The sequence below is a fragment of the Macrosteles quadrilineatus genome, unplaced genomic scaffold (assembly GCF_028750875.1).
Source record: "Macrosteles quadrilineatus isolate MER2022 unplaced genomic scaffold, UCM_ALF_1.0 Scaffold_8__2_contigs__length_117827958, whole genome shotgun sequence".
Lineage (NCBI taxonomy): Eukaryota > Metazoa > Arthropoda > Insecta > Hemiptera > Cicadellidae > Macrosteles > Macrosteles quadrilineatus.
In genome coordinates, this window is record NW_026542601.1 from 10,930,570 (window position 1) to 10,952,957 (window position 22,388).

A 22,388-nucleotide genomic window follows, 5' to 3' on the forward strand; every position below is an offset into this window, starting at 1 on the left:
GACTATAAGTACCATAATGTCATGATGTGACTATCAGGATCAGGTACACTTGTGCTGCACAGGGTTGGAAACAAAACAATCCACTGAGCGGTCTATTTTCGCAACACATTGACTATATGACTTAGAATGAAGGGTAATGACTGTAACCAGGGAAGGCTAGGAAAAGCAAAGTCCTAGAACAGAAAGGGTAATCGCAATGAAACGTCTCCACGTCATACGAACAATCTACCACCGATTTATACTCAGCGGTCTATTTTCACAACACATTGACCTACTTAGAATGAAGGGTAAAGACTGTAATCAGGGAAGGGTATGAGGAGCAAAGTCCTAGTACAGAAAGGGTAATCGCAATGAAACGTCTCCACATCATACAATCTACCACCGATTTATGCAGTCTATTTTCACAGCACAGTGACTATACTCGACTGTATCGTGCAGTGACTGTACACAGGACACCTGTACACAAGGGTGGTTTACAGTTTATTGTTGTATTGTTTGTCAGTTACAGCAGGTGTGACTACGGCTCTGTCTAGTGTTGGAGCTGGAAGGTTCCAGGAACTACTGCTTTGAAACGCCGACGGAGTGCATTCCTGCACTAAGTGTAATATGGTAACAAAAACGATTTACTGTAGTCATATTACGGAATATTTACAACTTATGTAAACCATAACACATAAAAGGTATAAAATCATGTTTCTCGAACGAATGAATTATAAACATTAAGTTTTATTATAGTTTTTGCAAACAAATATTTATAGAGTACAGAAAGTCCGAGAACATTGCAAAGTATTATGGAAATACTATGATTTTTTGTTTATTTGAGTCGTTCACTAATTGGGCTAATTATCCGGAAACTACATCAACTCAATGAATGTGAAAACCAACCTTACTATCTAAGTAGGCATGCGCTTGATCAATTGACTACACTTGAGAGAATTTTTTTCGGGTATTGTGAATTTGAAACCATCTTATACCGGGTTACAGCAAGGCTTAGGATAAGCAGTAAATCCAAATGCGATCAATCCAGTATTGGTAGGTTGAGCATAAAACTGCATAAAATTGTTGACGCAAGCCTAATCACGGTTTTAATTTATTAACTTATTTCATGCTCCCTCTTTTCGTAGGTCTATTCGGGTATTGAAATACTGGTTGTACAGGAGTTTTTTAACACTTCCCGTATTACGAGTACTAAAAGACACTGTTTAACAACAAAACAATCTGCTATTTTGCGTTTTAATATAAGCTAGTATAATATAATATAACGACCAATGATTTGATTTACTAGACAACGAAATCAAAACATGTTCTTTGTAACAATAAACAAAAATCAAAGAAACTTCTACCTTAGTAAATCAGCTCCATCCACTATTGGATATAATAAATTTAAAATAGTACCGGTAACTGTAGTTATTGAAAACAACATTTAAAAGGCACTATAAAATCTGTAGAAAAGAGACAGCAAAAACAACTAATAAAATAAACCTACAACCAAACAACAAAACAAGCAGACAAACTCAACTAATCTGCAAATAAAAAGAAATAAATCAGAGATCGGGAAAGCTTCTACAATAACCTTGTAAATACAAGAAAGGATGAAACCTTCGAGCCTCTATAATTAACTGATTCAAGGAGAATTACCAGATTGTGGAACCGTGCCACAAGTCAGGCAAAACTGTTGGTATCAAATATCATAGTACCATAGATTAAAGGACTCCTTTTATCTACTATAGTAGCCTACCAGATAGTACTAATCATTTAAAACGGTACGCAAGTACCGGTACTGAATTGTTTGTTCAGAGGTTACTGTAAAAAAGTCTACCCCTGTGAATACATTTTGAAGGGTAGTAACGTCAGTTCCTCAGCTGTAATTTAGAGTGAGGGTTTTAAATCCTCTTTAAAAACTTTTGCGATATTATCCCTAAGCCAATAGGAGGAATAGGCGATTGTATTTTATTCGCTTATACTAAAACCTTAAATTATTGATATTAAAAAGTAGCTACTGTACAATAATAATATTTCTTAAAACTGGGGGCATATTTTTAGAAGACAATTAACCTATTATTACTTGCCATTTTACAAAAAACAGGCAATTTAATTTTTTTTTGCGTGCGACTACTTTGTGATACGGTGGGTGATAAAAACATTACCCAGCTATATAAAGTTTATATCACAGAAACCTATAGGCTATTCCTCGGTGCCATACAGTCTCTCTAATCAACCAATAATTAAGTAATGAAAACGATGCTTTAATCTTTTTCAAAAACAAACATGGTACTTACAACTGATTGATAAAACCAATAGATCGATACATCATTGCCTACAATACAATACTAAAAGAATAGCAAAAGAAGATATTCAACCCTCCTGTTAACACTGTACAAGCCTTAGATATTTTGTAGATACATTGTAGGTACATTGTAGGTAAATTGAAGAATAGATTAACATCGTCTCACCTAGCTTAGAGAGAAACGTAAACAAAACAACCAGTTTGTTTGGACAATGACTTTATAAAAGTCAACGAGTGAACAGATTCAACCCTCCTAATCTAACCTATAATTGTATTACCTATCTGTCTTTTAACCTCATCAAACAATCACAAAATTACCTTCCGCAACGATATCCAAAAAATGCCAAACACAAACACAACAACCATAACCTCAAAAGAAAACACTGGAATCACTAGAGGCTGAACTGGTTCAGAAAACTCACTGAGAGGAAAGGGTTAAAAGGATGGTGGAAATTCACTTTTCACTTCACTCAAACTCGAACCCGTAAAACGCGGAAACAAAAGGGACGAAAAACGGGACACTGGACCGAGATTGAGGATTGTAGATGTAGCAGAGAAACTGGTTCTCAACTCAGTCTTTGTCAAGCCCCCCCTCCCACCACCCGCACACACTCAGTGGTGCCACCTGCTGACGTACCGCACGAAACTGTCGTGCCCGAGGGAGATTATGGTACATATAGTACTAACTAGTGTAACATTTGAGAGATGGGGTAACTATATGCTAATCGTGGAGGGAGTTTAATGACATTATGAGATGAGAAGGTGGACGAGTGATGAACGTGACGTGACGTAACTAGTCCTCCCATTGCCCTTAAGTATCCCTAAGTGATAAAAGTATAAGTACCTAGGTGCCTGTGGCTTTAAGTAGGTACCCCATTCACATTCTAAACAAAAAATTTAAAAGCACCTATGACATTAAAATGTTTCCCTCTACTACAAGATTACGGGTATATTGATTGGCGTATATCAGTAGACAGAGCGTGTAAAGAACTTTAATTAAAAAACTGTAAGATTGTGGCTTACATGCTTTTGAGTAGCGTTTGATAATGTGTAGGATACAGTACTTTTACATCAGAGTTTACCAATCATTAATTAAATTTACTGTCTAGCATTTCCAGACTCCAGAATAGAAAGTGTGATGTTTAATCTTATTACACTCTACACAATCAAGCTTTGGACACTATAGGGTAGTAATCCCATCTTTCGTGGACAACACGTGAATAATCTATAATAATATGTTATATATTATGACTGACGTGAATAATCTACATATTATTGGACAAGACGGGAATGATCTATGAAAAAACATAGTCAAATGAACCACCAACAGACTTATCACTTCACCCTTTGTCTTTAGGACTTCAATAATTGTTGTGATGATATTATATACAGTATGTTGTAGTTTAGGGCCAGCTGTCCTTTCATTTAGCTAAATTAGGTTGAGTACAGGCTTGGTTGAAAAAAATCAGAGAATTAGTCAGAAATCAGTAATTTTTTGGGCACACCCTTTTTCTGGCTTAGCAGTCAGCGACGGCATATTTCTCTGGCTACAACTTATATAAATAGTATGCTTACTACTCTCCATTGAGAACGGTTCAATAGGTAATTAATAATATAGTTCTACAGTCTAGTCAATCTTCTAAATGGGTGTCTACTAAATCCATCATTCCGACGCAACACTAGTTGAAATGCTACCTCTGTTTTCTTTAGCGGTACGTGTGACCACGTTATCGCCATCGTGCTGCCGTGCACCCTGGCATCTCTCTCTCTCTCTCTCTCTCTCTCTCTCTCTCGCCCGCGGGTCCACCGCCAGGATGACCAAGCACCCGACAGACACACAGAGAGGTCAATGTAACACAGACCGTCGCGAGACGAGACGACGTCTTGTGTTTTGATGCTGTCATAACCTCATCCTCCCAGCGAATATTCTACATGTTGAGTTTACCTTGGTTATTTTTTAGTAGTCAGTTTTTTAAAGTAGCCGTTTCAATTCAGTTCTTAGAATTGAAAATTTTTATATCATTGTTAACTTTCATAAGAACATAGTTTTACTTAACAACACGAGTAAAACTATTTCACAAAATTCGTCTCTTGTTATTTTAACAAACTTCATAACTACGATATTTAAAGTTTGTCATATATCATTTTTGCCCTATAGCAGTTTATCCTAGTCCTATAGCATAAAACAAATTCTTCCCAAAATAAGTGAGTAACATTAAGTCGACATTAGTGCACTCGAACACTTCCAACATGAAATACATCAACGTATACAGAATTTCTATGAGCCTACTTGCTCTGTTAAAACTTTTAAGTCAATTACATAGCATGATGTTATTCATTTGTACAATAAATCATTATGCTTCCACTAAATTACATCTCCTATACAATAAATGGTTAGGAACACCAAAGATTATGGACCAACGGTCTATTGTCTGTGGTAACACTTAAACCATCTTGCTGACGTTCACGCTGACGCTGAAGCTGACTCTAACGCTGACGCTGTCGCTGACGCTAACGCTGACGCTGTCGCTGACGCTAACGCTGAGCGCTGTGAGGTTTGACGAGCGTCTCGCTGTGTTTTACAACAACCGAATGAGTAATATTGATTATTCGATTGTTTAATTCGATTCATCGTTTGGTTAGTTAGGTTAGGATAACCTTACCTAAGTAACCAAACGATATATCAAATATCGATGTATCGATCGATATTTTAATTCGGTTGTTTGTGCCAACAGATATGGAAGTGTACCCGCTAGCTGGTCATCAGCAATCTTCATCTCCCAAGCAAAGCCTCACACACTCCGCGACAAAAGAAGACCTTCAGTTGATGCTCTTCATTCTCTCATTGTATGTGATGATTTGGCGGGACCGTGGGTACAGACATTCGTTTTGTTCTCACTTTGTGTTCCAAAGACCTTCAATTTACTCCGCACAATGTATCGTGTGCTCTTGTTGGTGACTATTGTAAGTTGATTATACAGAATTTACTTATCTCAGTTTTAAGATAACTTATTGTAAAGAGGAAAGTTCATAAATCCTATGTAGTTTACTTAGTACATTTTCCTTTTCATTAATGTGTCCCAGGGTGAGCATTAATTGCGCCAACAAGTCAGATATTCCTGAATTGCGCCAACTACTCCAGTGAGCCACCTGATACGTTACTTAACCAAGCCATGTGCCGTCTTTGACTGTGTAATTGAGTAGGTTAGTTTAGGTTGGGTTAGTATAGGTTGGTTTAAGTTAGATTAGGTTAGGATGACACTTAAACAAGGACATTCCTTCTGCCAACAACTCACCCCTACCTGACTTGGGCTTGGTCCAACTGAACATTTTTTGGGACCCTTTGAAGACTTGGCGCAATTTAGGGCCTCTTTGGCGCAATTAATGCACGACCGTATCACAAGTGCGTTCTTCGATTTCAGTAAAGAGAGTTTTAGATGTATTTAATTAGATAGGTAAAGGAGGAGGACCAGCTACACTTGTGATGCGGTTGCATGTAGCAGACGACCATTAATTAAATTACTGTACGTTACTGCAACCACAACTCAATTTAACTACCGTGTCTAGCACCACTTGTAGCTATATTAATCTTGGGGAAATATAAAGCTCGCTTTGCCTTAAACTTTCAAAGTACATCAAATTTACTGACTAAGACCCTTTGGGTCTCTCTCTTTATTCTATGGTTACCAAAGGAATCCTTACAGTGAATGAAACTATTGACTTTAGATGTTATCACATTTAGACTTCCACCCCTGTTGTAGAATTAAAAGCTTGATTTGATGTGGGGTAGTATTTTTGTTATCGCATGAGTGTATCTAAATAAATGTCTCTCGTCTACTTAAAGGGCCATTTGTCAAGTTCACGTTCAACTTTTGGTTTTAAATACCGTACCAGAACATCTGTTTTAACTTACAAGTATTTCTACTAGGTTGACAAATTAATTTTGATCAATCTTTTGTAAACAAAGAAAACACATCCATACTCTCAAGTGTTATCGGAAATACATAATGGTCTTCAGCTGATCCATACATAAGTCTTTAGGGAGGTATTTTGATGGTTTGGTCAAACATCTAGGCATGGTGTACACCTCTCAGCCTAGTATCTTCATGACAAGTTGTTAGTGGCAGGAAGAAGGGGAGTTGAAAACTGGGCCAGTAGACAATCATCCTAATCATCTCAGTATGGGACAAGTGGTCTGATAATCTTGTCTATGAATAATGATGCAAACTGCAGCATAATATGACCTTGATAAGACAATCTTCCAATGACATTGGGTTGTAAAATACCTCAATAAGAAGTTACTTTCGTAAAGTATCTCAATTTGAAAGCTATCACAGTTGCATGATCATAGTTACAACGTATAGTATGTGCTTTGCCAGTCTTCTGTGTCTACAATATTTGCGTAACAAGTGTGCGAAGTGGCACTTTGCTGCACATGAGAGAATTTTTTACGCACAGGCCCATACGAGTGTGGAAAGATTCTCGAGTGCAGCAAAGGCACTTTGCACTTGCGATACACATTGTATTTATCCCACAGTTACTATGAAGCATATAAATAATTAATCTTTCAAACACTATACAACATGGGCTTAGGTTAGGTTAAATCCAAGCGTTGAACGAAATGGGAAACATTGCATCAGGTGATCGTAATATCTTTTTTCGTAATATCGTGCTGCCAACTTATTTTCAAGGGTACACGTATTACGTGCCTAATAAAAATAAACTGTTTTGTGTTGATTGGTTGGAATACTGAAGTGTGGCAAAAAAAGAGTGTGACAAATGTAAGCAAATGCAGCAATTAGCTACTTTGCGAGTTTGCATTCTATAATTAGTGCAAGGAAGCCCACTTTGTCAGGTAACTGTAACTGTATGAAAAAAGATTTATTTTTAAATTAATTGATCAAAAATTTTAAGGAATTTCAGAGGAATTAACCAACGAATTTGTATTACCATTTTACCTAATGAGTTTTTTGTTGACTGCAACAACGTGTTAAAAATATAACTTCCACAGAAAAGGTATTAAAAACCAAAAGTGAATAAAAATGAAAACAAGTTTAATTTAGTCATAATTTGAACATTGTTTACACCGATTGTATCTAATTCTCTTCAACAGTAGATATTTCAAGAGTGTTTAACCATAGATGAGGTGATATAACACCACAAGTGAGTTGAGTAGTTTACTATCAATCCAACAGAACCCATCAACTATTCATGGGGCATAAACCAAAGCTTTGAGGATTACCGTAAAAGCATCGACAGCTCTTTGACCAATGGCGGCCAACCGGAACCGGACAATAGACAGGGCTGCCAACCAACGCCGGGAAAACAATAACTATCCCAGTCTGACCGAATTTCCCTTCTATGGCAATATTATTTGTTGTTAAAGTTATGCTGGGTGAGTTATTGTAAAACTTTCGGAGTATAGGGTTAACTGTTAATGGATACAGTTCTGTTGAGTTATAAGGTTGGGTAATTTCAAAACGAAACGTTTCATAAAATCCTTCAGAGGATGCAGACAGAATCATACCCGAGTGGTCATTGCACTTTACATACTAAAGGAAAGCAGATTTACTATCACCACTGATTGTAGAACATTGAGTAGTTTCTATTACAAATATTTTCCCTAAAAGAAAACCTCCATCAGATTAATTTTAAAAAGTATATATTTTTATCATCTTGGATCTGCTGCCTGGATGTGAAATGGGGCGCATTTGAGAACTGTGCCGGTAAACAAAACAATTAATTGTAAACAATATGATTTATGTGTACAACTGTAAAAGACCCTTATTGATCATGAGTATGCATATGAACGATCCAGAGTTTAGATTTCAGCTCTTGTAGTTCAAGCGTGGTAGAAATACCTTCTTTTTACAACAGTCTACATTTCCAGCCATGCAGCCTCGTTTACAATGTGGCCTGGGTAGCTAACGAGCGCCATTCCCCATTATTCCTCACTCTCGTCAGCAAGTGTTGCAGCTGCATGGTATAAGCTGTGGTCGTTAGATATGCTGCGGTGACACTCAGTGAAGCTTAGTTACATGCATGGAGACATAACGACCTTACACTGTAGTACAGTACAGGAGTGTAATGTATAACAAACCTCGCTTACGGGGAAACATTTACGTCTGTGTATACTGTGTTAGCATTGTACCTATTGACAGTAGGAATCTCGTCGTCATCGATCAGCTGTTGTTAGGGTTTGACTCAGAGAACATATTTTTTGTCCTAGGACGCTAGGCACGAGCCCGGGATCGTTTTTCACATTACTTCAGGATAGTTGCGGAATTATCACTTGGATAAAACCCATTGGTCATTTGGTGGGATTTGAACCCGGGACCTCAGGGACCGAAGTCCCTCGCTTTAACCGCTAGACCAGTTCGATCCCCTAGACTCAGAGAACATTGGCACATAGAGTCATAATATTGAAATTGTAAGGGTATTTTCTCTTTGTGTATTCCAGAATGTCAACGAGTTTATGTTACCATCTCAGGACGCTATGCTGTTGCCATTTGTTGCTTTAATCTGCACACTACGGGACAGAAGCCCCGATGGAAAACATGAACAAATATGAACGTAAATCAACCTTCATAATCTTAATTATAATGGTTCAACACAGTTTTAACTTATTGAGTGAACATTTTAGTTGTATACAGCATGTCTACACACAAAATCAACTTATTACAGTCTTAAGTTAACAATTCTAATCTTCTAAATATTTTTCAATGTTGATACTCTAAACAAAGCTATGCAGTTAGATATACACGAGATGTTAAGCCGCTAAGAGGCTATTGAGCCTCTTGCATTGGCATGGACGGTTTTCCCGGGGGAGAGGTGCTCCCGGAATCCCTGATAAATCCCTGATGTTCCCGGTCCAGTGTTGCTGACGGAAAATCCTCTGACATCATTGTATAGAGACTTCAACTTTATTTATGTTTGTGTTTTGAATTTTATTCAGTACCGTAACATTGAAAGTACCATAAGGTGGGTTGATAGAGATAAAAATTAGTAATTGGTATTGGTATAAAAATTATTGAGCGGAGCGAGCGAAGCGAGCGTAGCTCTTTGGGATCAACTTCAATGCAACAAATAAAGCAACATCACTCAATAACGGCAGTACACATTTCTGCTAAACTTAACAAGATTACTTAGAATAATAGTGAGATGGTTAATAAACAAACAAATTTCAATTAGATAATGCTAATGCAATTTAAAACGAACTTAAAATTTAAAAATTTTAACATTAGGCTTATGGGACTAAAGTAGCCATATGACAGTTTTTTGTTTACAAGAAAAATGTAAACAAGATTTGTGTTGCCAGCTGATTAGAAACAGCCAATGTTAGAAATCAGGATTTAATAAGCGATATATCGAACCGCATCGAAATCGATATTTAATCCGATAATACATCACAGGTTATATTATGTTGAATTACATCGACGTTGCAGTAAGTTAATTACACTTACTAATAAAACGCAGATTGAACACTGATCTAATTTAGGCATGCGGGGAAGGTAGGTTGGGGTTTATGAGTATTCGTGACTACATTAAGTGTTTTGAAGTAAGGTTAGATCAGGGAGGTAAAGTGTAGGTTATAGGTAGGTGATCGAGTTGTTTATTTGTGTTGCACCATATAATTTTTATCTTTTGGAATAGTTGGTTAAACGGGGAAACGATTTCAAAAATGTTTGCATATGGTCTTAACAAACCATCTACTGTAATCAATAATTCTAGCAAATTACTACATAAAAACCAAATGAAAAGAACATTTGGATTTGGACCTTTGACCAAAGCAAAACTAACATATAATTTATGAAATGTGAAAAGTTGTATATCATTAAATACTATTCTGTAATATTAATAATTGTTCGGCAAATCCTCATTTTAATGGCTCGGCTGAAAATGGAATCTGCGTTTTGTGAAACAGTAATTTGGTAACGATTCAGTAATTTAAAATGTTGACAACAGTAGCCTATCCTATATAAATACTGTTATTTGATTGCCAAGCCACGGACTATACATACGTCCAGTTACAACCGTAATAAGTAAATAATTAATTACCTGTAGGCCTACTTATAGAAGTACACTTTCAACCATGGTATGGATAATCGTCTAGGCCTGTCCAGAAGTAGGCTACTAATTTCTAATTATATTATCTACATTTTATTTTTAAGGCATGACTTCCCTTCTTGAAATACATGATTGATAATTCAGTTCATTTTAGTCTTTACATTTATTCTAGATGTTTTACATTTGAGTCTTACAATAAAATAGCCCTACATTTTTCGTAGGCCTATGTTTGATCTTTGACTATCAATACAACTAGACATTCCATCCCCATGTTAAATTTGTAACCAGCTTCTTCATCAAAATCTTTTGTATCCAATAGCCAATGGTATTATTAAGGACAGTATTAAAATGCCGTCTCTAAATCGTCCTAAATAATGGTAGAAACCTAAATTCCAGTTACATTACAATCACATCCTCCATCAAGAGTACTTGGTATTAACAATCATAAATTATTTCTAGCAAAGAAAGCTGAGTTTAACCGATTGCAGGGGTTGAAATGAAGACCAATGTTTATGTTGCACAGTTGAATTTAAATATAAAATTTCCCCTCCAGTTGTAATACTTTAATACTCGTTTTTTTAATAGTTACTGTTTTTTTATACTTTAATATAGCCTACTTTAACCGATTGTAAGGGTGAAAGATGAAGTCCAATGTTTTTGTTGTAGGCTACAGTTGAATTTGAATGTTAAATTTCCTTTCTCTTTTTTATACTTTAATGCCCTTTTTGGATATTAATTCCAGATTCCAACTACTGTAATATTTTCCTGGTCAAAACTACCATAATGCACTTTTGGAAGAGTTATCTGAATAACAAGATGTAGTAAAAACAAATCTGAATTATTATAATTTTAATCAATAAAACCAGCATTAGTACATCTATTGACTTTTTTACATTTAGTTACTTATACAAATATCAAATCACGTTTGTTCCGCTCAACTGGCTTTCACCTGTCTGAAAGCAACCCTAGTTATTGGTATAATTCTAATTGGTATTGAAAACGAAATAAAACAAGAGCACCGCAGTGAAGAGTGAAAAGTTCTGTTTCATTCCATTAAATCTGTCGGTGGTTCTAAGAAAACGTATTGGTTTGTATTGACATTGAGTTTTTAAATTGACAAAGCTATTTTTTGACGTTTAAATGATACTGACAGACAGATAAGTAATTCAGTAGTTTTCAAGATAAATTGTACAAAACCCACAAACAAAAATCACTCAAAACATAGAACGTATAGGAGTACAGAATGTGTTTATAATAAAAATTACCTACCTATAGTCCTAACACTTATAATTCCTAAAATCAAAAAAAACAAATTACCTTTGTTAAATGACGCGATACACTCTCCTTTGCAGCCAAAAGTAGCGTGAAAGAATTCGTACTCCATTTTTAACACGAATAAATTTACTAAACTATCAAATGCTTCTTCACAGAGAAAATCAGAACGACTAGTGCACTAACCGTGAGAAAAACATCACCCCACCTACAAGTGGTGATATTTTCAGATCTGATAGTACACTATCAGCTGATAGATAGCTGCTGACACGGGAATACTTGAAATTTCAATTTGTTTTTGATTAAAGAAATTCGTGTGTGGCCTTAAAGCTATAATTAGAATACTGGGAGGATAAAATATCCTATATAGGCAACGTATTTCTTGAAAACCTTTTTTCTCACTCGTGTGCATCGCAGGGACAATCTACGCATAGTGTTGGAAAGATATTTTCCTGTAGATGGACAGAATCCCTTTATAAATTAAAATTGGCTAAAAACTAAGCACAAAAAATGATTTTAAATTTCTGCCACAACTAACATGGGCCTTATGGGTTGCCATGCTGGTGACGAAATAACAACAAAATACAAACAGAAAATTAAAACAAATGGAAGAAATTCCAATCGCATGTTTTATTTACAGCGTGGGGTGAAAATAGAGAAGAACATTACATATTTTTGGTCAAGTTTTCGACCACTGGACGACCTCTAGTATTAATTAATTTATAGTTAGTTGAATGAATTATTTTATATTTAACGATGAATGATTCATGTGCATCCCAGACAACAAAAATTTAAACAAAGCAATAAGGAAAACATTCAAACACACTCCAAATCAAATTAAGTTACAAAGCAAAAATAACATTTTAAAAATTATACACAATAAAACCAACAAACTTACAACAAACAACACAGCAAACATATACAACGCATCTGGTATCTACAAAATTAAATGCTCTGACTGTGACTAAGTACTACATTGGACAAACCTCGAAATGTTAAAGTTAGATTCAACGAACACATACAAGCATATGAATCGAAGAACAAAACATCAAATGAAATCAAATTTTGCAGATCATTTACTAAATTCCAGTCATAAGTTTACTAATATTGAAGAAAACTTAACAACATTAGAAATTGAAAAAGACAGAGAAAAATTGATTGTAAAAGAAGAAATTAATATTTATATTAACTACAAAAATAACAAATCGAATATTTTAAATACAATGATTCCAAAATTAAATAAACAAATGTATAAAACAATAGCGAAATTGAGAAAATATTAATGAAAATAAATACAAACATATCATATGGTATATAAATTAATCAATGAAGATAAAATTATGTTACAAATTAGAAAAGTTGTATATTATCATCTATACAGTGTGTAAATTAAGTATGGAAACAAATCTGTATTTTTAAAACCGAAATAGATAGAAATATTCTATTTGTGGCAATAATAGTTAACAAAGATTCCGCAATTTTTCACATGAAAAATATTTTTTTACCCCCCTAACAGGGTAGGTGGTAGGGGGTGACTTATTTTTTTCAAATAGCAACCCCTATTGAGTGACCCCTCATTTTGAAGGGTTTGTCAAAAGAAACACAATGACGCAAATCCGAGGTGAATATCTCACTCCTAGCTAACATGGCGGATATTCCAAAATGGGCTTTTTTTTACAAAAATTAAATTTTTCATTACCCACCATTTAGGCTAGGGGTGAAATATCTACCTCGGGTTTGCGTCATTCTTTTTCTTTTAAAAAACCCTTCAAAATGAGGGGTCACTCAATAGGGGTTGTTGTTGAAAAAAATAAGTCACTCCCACCCCCTACCCTGTTAAAGGGGTTGAAAAAATATTGTTAATTAAAAAAATTGCGGAACCTATGTCAACAATCAATTCCACAAACAGAATATTTCTATCTATTTCGGTTTTAAAAATACAGATTTCTTTCCATTATTTGTGAAATTGGTGTTTTTCACGTACAATAAATCAAATTTTGGAATATCCGCCATTTGGGCTAGGAGTGAGATATTCACCTCGGATTTGCGTCATTGTGTTTCTTTTGACAAACCCTTCAAAATGAGGGGTCACTCAATAGGGGTTGCTATTTGAAAAAAATAAGTCACCCCCTACCACCTACCCTGTTAGGGGGGTAAAAAAATATTTTTCATGTGAAAAATTGCGGAATCTTTGTTAACTATTATTGCCACAAATAGAATATTTCTATTATTCGTCAGCTGTTTAATGTTTGTCAGACATTTGATTATTTGCATAACTTCACTTTCAGTATGCAATTATTAAACTTTGGAGTTTATATTTATAAACACACGATTTTGATCAAGGGAAGTGTATTTGTTAACTTATTTTTGAAATGTTTTAGTTTTCCTGCAAAGTGATCTGAAGGAAAGTGGTAATTGAGTTTAAGTTTGAGTATGGAATGTGAAATAATACCCATAGTAGGGAACGGAAACTTATTGTTTTGTTCAATATAATTTATTCTCTACGGCCACCAGAATAATCATGGGGAAATCCGCTTGCAAGTTGTACATAATATTGCTAATGAGTGGGAAACATACAAACATTTTATAGTAGGTGACGAATCTTACTCAAGATCAGTGTTAGACGTTCAGTGGTACCAAACTTTACCTTCTCGAGATGGTGAGTACGCTGGGATACGTGGAACTACAATATATCAGTGAATTTTTTTTCAAGTACACAGGGAAGTTGCTTGAAAAACTGTGACTTACCATTCGGGTCTGGCGAAGAAGTATGTGACTTGATGTTTAATGACAATGTTGACTCGGGTCATTATAGCGTTATAAAACTTTATCATTAACCCCAGGGTGTGAAAAGTACAAAAAGAAAAAGAAAAGGTAATCATTAACCGGTCGTAAAGAGACATTCCGAACGAAAAAAAATGTAGAGAACCATCGAACTAAAAAGGTAAAGAGCAGTGTTGTTGTTAAATGTGCTCTGGAAGTCCCTACAAAAAATACCAACTCTTTTGAATTGGGGTCGTTAGATTGGATTTGTCACTACTTCAAATCTATGAATTTTGAGTCAGAACAGACTAACTGGGACACAAAAATGTTTTAGTTTCCCTGCAAAGTGATCTGAAGGAAAGTGGTAATTGAGTTTAAGTTTGAGTTTGGAATGTGAAATAATACCCATAGTAGGGGACGGAAACTTATTGTTTTGATCAATATAATTTATTCTCTATAGCCACCAGAACAATCATAGGGAAATCCGCTTGCAAGTTGTACAGATAATTGCTAATGATTGGTAAACATACAAACATTTTATCGTAAGTGATTAATCTTACTCAAAATCGGTGTTCGACGTCCAAATTTCACCTTCTCTAGATGGCAAGTACGCTGGGATATTTGGAACTACAATTCATCAGTGAACTATACCCTAACTATATTTTTTCGAGGCCTACACAGGGAAGTTGCTTGAGAAACTGTGACTTAAGATTTTGGTTCTGGCGAAGAAGTATCTGACTTGATGTTTAATGGCAATGTTGACTCGGGTCATTATAGCGTTATACAACTTTATCATTAACCCCAGGATGTGAAAAGTACAAAAAGAAAAAGAAAAGGTAATCATTAACCGGGCGTAAAGAGACATGCAGAACAAAAAAAAACATGTAGAGAACCATCGAACTAAAAAGGTAAAGAGCAGTGATGGTGTTAAATGTGCTCTGGAAGTCCCTTATAAGAAATACCAATTTTTTTGAATTGGGGTCGTTAGATTGGATTTGTCAGTACTGCAAATCTATGAATTTTGAGTCAGAACAGACTAACTGGGACACAAATATTTTTTCCTTATGTTGTCACAAGGAGAAGGTAAAATGAACTCCTTATCAACATTTTGAGTTTATGGAAAATCTTATCAACAGCGACTATAAAAAAGTATTAAGTGTCAAAAGAGACAAAAAACTATTTGAGTAAAATATAATACAAATCTGCATTTGAAATGGCCACTTCTAAGTCTCACTTGAATCAACATCTTTCTGGTAGTGGTAGTCTACATATTTGCTCAAGTATATTCCTATATTCGTAGTTTTTTTTTTTTTTTCATTACATTAGTTGTATGGAATAAAGATTTAGCCTACAAGTAAATCACGCATCAGCGGTTGGTCGCATTTCACGAATCTTTGACCCATACTGTGAGTAAAAGCTGTGTTTACGTCGTATATATAAAGTTGGGCATACTTTGTTCAATGTTAGAGGGTATTAACGGTCCAATTTGATGGAAAAGGAGTCGTGGATTTTAAAACCATCCCACGACTCCTTTTCCAAAAGGGTATTAACGGTCCAATTTGATGGAAAAGGAGACGTGGATTTTAAAACTATATAGTTTTAAAATCCACGACTTTTTAAAATCCACGACTCCTTTTCCATCAAATTGGACCGTTAATACCCTCTAACATTGAACAAAGTATGCCCAACTTTATATATACGACGTAAACACAGCTTTTACTCACAGTATGGGTCAAAGATTCGTGAAATGCGACCAACTGCTGATGCGTGATTTACATGTAGGCTAAATCTTTATTCCATACAACTAATGTAATGAAAAAAAAAAAAACTACGAATATAGGAATATACTTGAGCAAATTATCTGCTAAATAGCTGCTTATTAAGTTATCAGTATTGCCCAGTTCGTATACTATTTTTTTTTTCAAATGAAAATCAAATTAATATAAAACATTCATTTGGTTAAAATAATATATCGGTTTGATTAACATAAAATAGTTTATACAGGCAAACTATCAGTTCTATTTCATGTAAAAAATTAAACAACCCCTAAATAAAATACAAAGAAAAACAGTATTTGTTAATTATTATTTCTTTTATTGCTGACAATATTCCCGTGGCGGAGCACGGGCGGTTAACTAGTATGTCATTTATTTATTTACATATTTTATTTTGATTTTTGTTTACTTTGAAAATGGCCTTAGAGCCGAAACTATAGTCAGTAAATATTTCAATAAATAATTTTTACTTGGGTACTAAGTTTATTAATGTTTAATCTTTCTTTATACATATATAGTAGCCCTATTATTCTATTTTTCATATTTAACGAAATATATATTTAAGGCTACCAAATGATATCCTGAGTGCTCAAACAGAAGATTCATATGGAGCAGTTAATCGGGAAATAGCTATTTACATTACAAGTGTAGTAAGAGCGTTTTTACATCACGCAGGTGAAAGTTGTGCAACGAGCGAAGCGAGTTGCATAATTTACCTAAGTGATGTTAACACGCTCTTGCGTAACGTGTAACGTACAAGATTTTACCTGACCCGACAATATACAGGAGGTTACGAACAATATTTTTCATTACCCATTTCACTCATCTTATAACAGTAAGGTTCATTTACAAACAAAAGCTAGGTTAGGAAAATTCTCCAAAACATAACAATAACAATAAAATTCAAGCACACAGCTGATTTCTAGCGTTAAACGTCGTTGGCTCCATAGAGTTATATTTTTTAAGTTATCCACTCAATGTTATTTAAATGGGTTTCATTACATCACCGAGTGAGTTTTTTGATACTTTACATCACTCGAGAAGTAAGGAAGTTGTGTACATCACGCTTAGGATAGGGAAGTTTAACATGGCGGGTTAGGTAAATAATTTTACGCGTGACCATCGCTGTGCTAAAAATAACACCCAATTACACGCAATAACATCATATTACAATAAAAAGTTGTCATTTGGTGAGCTTTTAAAATATACAAGAAATTACATTTTCTCAGGCATTACAAGGTAACAGAGAACAATAAAGATCATATTATTTAGAGCGCCCATTTTCCTGGTGTTAGATCAAACCTCTTTTGTAAAGTTGAGATGAAAGTTTATATCCTTCTTGAAGGTTATGAGTGAAAAACAAGAAGGTAAAGAGAGTTGGAGGGGGGGGGTAGGATGCTTAAATCCTCTCTTTTTGAAATTTATGAGACCGGTGGATTTCTTCTACTTCCCCACCTTATAAGTTTCCTCTACATTGTTCTAACTCTTCATTTACCAAGGTTAATTTGATTAAATCCCATTAGTATTTGGTTGAAATTAACCATTCAGAGCTATTATTAAGACCGTTTTTTTACAACTAAATAATCCTATAAAATAGTATTTTATTTAAACCGTTCGTAGGGTATAAAAGATTCCAGGGCTTAAGTAATCCTATCTTGTCAGGATGGACTGCAACAAATATGAACAGGTCCTAAGTCTATCTTAAAATCTGTGTCTTTTCCGGATGGGAAAATAGGTTTGCAGAATGGAAGAACCACCATGTTGTAATTCAAGGAATATTAGAATTTACAAACTATACAGAAAAAAGCTTACAAGCCACAAAGATAAAATTGTATTTTATCTAAAGAAATCGATTGTTTTATCAAATACTTCGAGAAGGTAGAATATTTGATAGACAAACTATACTCATTATTCAAGGTGTAAGCGCAGGGTTTTTTATCATGAAAGCGTACAAAAAAATTAAACGAAATAAATAACCAATGACTTAGTGAAATCTATGATATTAAATTCATGGTATCACCCTTAGATAAACAGTTAAAAAACCGGACAAAGGTAACACATGATGGTAAGTAAGTAGGTAAGGTAAGTATGTTAAATTACAAAGACTAGAACAATCAATTAAACCAACTCTCATTGTTAGACTTACACTGCAATATTGATGGTATATATAGAGTAGGAGTTTGTTAACTATAAGCTAACAACAACTGTCTCTCAGTAAAAAGCGTCGGTCCTTTAATCATGTTAAACCTGGTTTAAATTGGACTTGAAATTAACTCTTAGGCCCGGTTTCTCCAACTCATTTAAACTTAGTTTTAAGTTAAACGGCGATTTAAACTTAGTTTAACATTGATTTGTGTTTCCCCAAATTTAAACTAGGTATTAATCTAAGTTCAAACTAATCCACCTCTCGACTTGGTTTAACTACTGGGGATAAAATAAACTGAGTTCAAATTAGTATAAGTTACAACACAGTAACATAACCTCAAATCAAAACAAAAAGTAGGTGTTAAACAATAATAATTGAAGCAACTACAAATTCATTTGGACGAAAATAGGCTTGATTTATGGTTAGCTTAGAGAGGGCCTACTGTTTAGTATTCTATGGTTTATTTTATTTCAGTCTGGCTTCAACACATGTTTTGGGGGTTTTCAATTTTACTACATGTGATTATTGTTTTGATAATATCAATGTTGTTAGAAATAGTCAAGGAATACATCACAGTTTTTACCTAATTCATTTTGCATTTATTTGTTGGTGATTTTCTCTATAGATTATGTAATTGTATTTTAAAGTTATATAAAGGACTTTCTCATTCTTAACCTCAAGACTCAATTCAAGATTGGTAAGATATAATTAATTAGTCATGGTAATCTCTATTCAGTTCCATTACATCAAACATAAAACTATTCTATCCACTTTAAATTCCCTTATAATTTCAGCCTACTAAAATTAGGGACAGAATTGACCATTTCAATAAATGGAATGAATCTGACTTTGACAACAACTTTTAATAACTTAAAAATAACATAAACAGTGATGTTATTCTAGCTGCATTCGCACATTGTATTGAAGCAATTTCAATAAGCCTGTTTAGAATGTCATATTAATTATAAAACATATGACATTATTTACAATGTGTAATTGTTTAGTTCAGTTTGTATTGGTGTTGTGTTCTGTTCTGTCTATTAAAAGTTAAATTTAATTTCCAAACAAGTCTTAAAGTTTCCTACTGATAACAGGTTATGGGCCCAGCACGCTTCCACTGCGCTCTTAACGTTAGAGAGCGTTCTTTATGGGGGCGCTACTCTACTGTGTTGAAGCGTAGCGTTGTGGTGGTTGTAGGAAACACAAGCCCAAAGCCAAAAGCCCACCGAAGATTCCTTACAAATACACATTCAGGATTGCCAACCGCTCGAATTGCCGTTTATCTTAAACGAAGCCAGTAAAATGTTAGAGAAACTGAACACACATTTTAAACGGAGTTTAGAAATAAACTAGTTTATTATGAACGTGGTTTACACCATTTTGGGGAAACCGGGCCTTACTTTGCCAGATGATATTAAAACTTAGTTTAGACTTTATTGAGTGAATCCAACAATAAAAACGACAACACCTTAGAACTGTCAACATTTGTTTAATTCTTTATCAAACCTGCTCCTTATAAGAAGAGAAGAACATTAGAAGTAGAGTAAGTAAAAAACCATTACTAATCGTTTGGATTATATTAGTTTTGTTTCAGATCCTCTTCTTTTGTTTAAACCAGGTACAGCTCTAATAGCTATCCATGCTTGGAATGTCTACCTTCTTGTAAATCATATACTACACATTAGGTAAGCCGGCCATGAAACAAAATAAAATCCATTTTCAATACCAGACATTGATGCATTTATCTGTTATATAAAACAATGGAGTTTATTGTGCAAATGGCAGAACTGCCACAGCTATCGGTTCTCTAAAAATGTGGATCAACCTCAATGTGTCTGTAACATCCCCTTTGAACAAAACGCTATCGTAAATGAAAGGAAATTCTATAAGTACATTTTACAAGTGTTGTAAACGCTTTTGTTTGTCATCAAAGAGCAAGATAAAATGTTTTTAGGAGTACAGTAGATGGACAACAAAACATACGATATTACACTTGGAAACCCCTTAGTCCTTAAATATTCATCAGATATTCTTCAGATATTCCTCAACTACTCAGCTTATCTTATTAGCTTCAGGTACCCTCTAGCTCAGATACCTTTGTAATCATCAGATATTTCGTATATACACTTCTATCGTAACTCATAAAATCCTTCGAAATATATTTAGATAACCATTAGCTACTTTTCAGAAACCCTTCAAATACTTCAGTTATTCCTTAGTTACTCCTCAGTTACTCATAAAATATTTCTGAAATACACGTTCAATACCTTTAGACATTCCCTCGTTCGATAGTAATTTAAATGTAGTTTCTTGTAAATTTCTATACAATTACGTTTAGAATCACGTGTGATCCATACATGGTTTATTCTAGAGTATATTTAAAACTGTTTTAGTGTGACGATTACTCATCAAAACCATTTAAACATGTTTTATAATCTAAGTTATAGTGATTATCAATAATGTAAAACGCACACTTGAATGCATACTGCATAGTTCACTAAAATAAAAAATAAACTTAAATCATAATAAAATAAAATATATAAACATTATATGTGTACTCACCAGACACAGCCCGCTGTCCCTTAAGTCTCCGGGCGACACTAGGGCTGAGAGGGGGAGGTCTGTCCACCGCCTTGGGGATGGTGAGGGGTGAGGGGGTCCTCCTTGAGAGAGGGTTGCACCTCTTGGACTCTATGGACACCATGGAGTCGATGGAGGACGATCTTGGGATGAAGGAGATGCCGTCGTCCTCACCGTCCCTGTGGAAGCAGTCAACTGTTACCAAACATGCGTCGTCAAATACGTTAGCTCTTCTACCTTTGGGAAACCTTTTACCTTTGTACTGATTATATTGGATCCCCAATTAAACCTTGTAGATGACTATGCAACAATGTAAATCAGCTGATTGGGAATGAAGTAAAGAAAACAGGGATACTATACTTCGTTCACAATATTTAGGCGGTTTGAGGGGAAGCTCTCCCACCACTTTTTTGTATTTAATCGTAGACAAAAAGAATTAAATAAAGACCGTAACATAGGTTCTGGCGCACACCGCTGGGAGTGCCATGTAGTTACGGCACGTAAACTACACGGCGCTCCCAGCGGTGTGCGCCAGAACCTATGGAAACCATGGTAACCACAGCACGGCTGACTGTCTATATTAACAAGTCGTGCATAGGTGCAAGGGGTGCATTCTTTTTGTCTATGATTTAATGTATGCTGCCTAATCAGCTGTTGAGCTATTTTTTTAAAGGTAAAGGTCAAGTGGATGGGATAGATTTTCTCCACTAAAACCGCCGTTTAAATACTGTGAACGAAGTTTTTGTTTTATGACAAATAAGCTTGTTTTGTTAAATATGTCTCAAACTACTTTTAAGGATTAGTTCCAAATTCTGCCACCACGTCACAGCACCGAAATGGAGTCATTTCGTTTTGGCGCTCATACAAATTTTAGTTTAGGTTGCATAAAAACACACCCTGTATATACAGCACAATGCGATGTTTACTACCAGAACCAATTTGAAGTGAAGCCAGCACAAACTGTATAATAGAAAGTTAAATAAGATGTTCTATTTCATCTAGCTGTATTGATTGGTAAATATTTCAACAATGCACGACGTTTGTTCTGGTTTAAATTGAACTCAAGTCTTTGATTGTACTCCGAATGAGGCAATCAAATTGTAGTACTGGTGAAGTTTAAATTATCTACAATGTGTTGCGATATACGTGACGTAATATATTGGTTTATGAAATAAACCTTTAAAACGTAAAACTGAATTATATTTCATGTGAATTATTATTCTTGGTAAATGGCTCAAGTAATCAGTTGTCTTGTAAAATTTTAACAAATAAAACGCTTAATGTAGTAATATAGAGACTTTTAAACAAAATTACGCTTCTTTCTTCTAGGCAGACCGAGGTTTCGAACCATAGTCACTATAAAAGCTGGTATTATAGTGACTGAACCTTTCTGTAAAAGGTATTCAAGAACTAAAATACAATTAAGTTCTACAACTAATTTAGCTTCACCTTTATGTAGAGTTACCTATCAATAAATAAGGGTTAATTGATTAAATGT

The 22,388-nt window shown here is 34.7% G+C and overlaps 1 protein-coding gene across 1 annotated transcript in view; it reads right to left on the reverse strand.

Moving 5' to 3' along the window:
- LOC129000097 (ankyrin repeat and fibronectin type-III domain-containing protein 1-like) overlaps window positions 1-21,063 on the reverse strand; it is an 88,329-nt gene extending 67,266 nt beyond the window's left edge. Inside the window, exon 1 of the mRNA XM_054426990.1 lies at window positions 20,873-21,063. Coding sequence (XP_054282965.1) covers window positions 20,873-21,014 — 142 coding nt within the window. The 5' untranslated portion in view covers window positions 21,015-21,063. The remainder of the gene's footprint in view (window positions 1-20,872) is intronic.
- Between the last annotated feature and the right edge of the window lie 1,325 nt (window positions 21,064-22,388).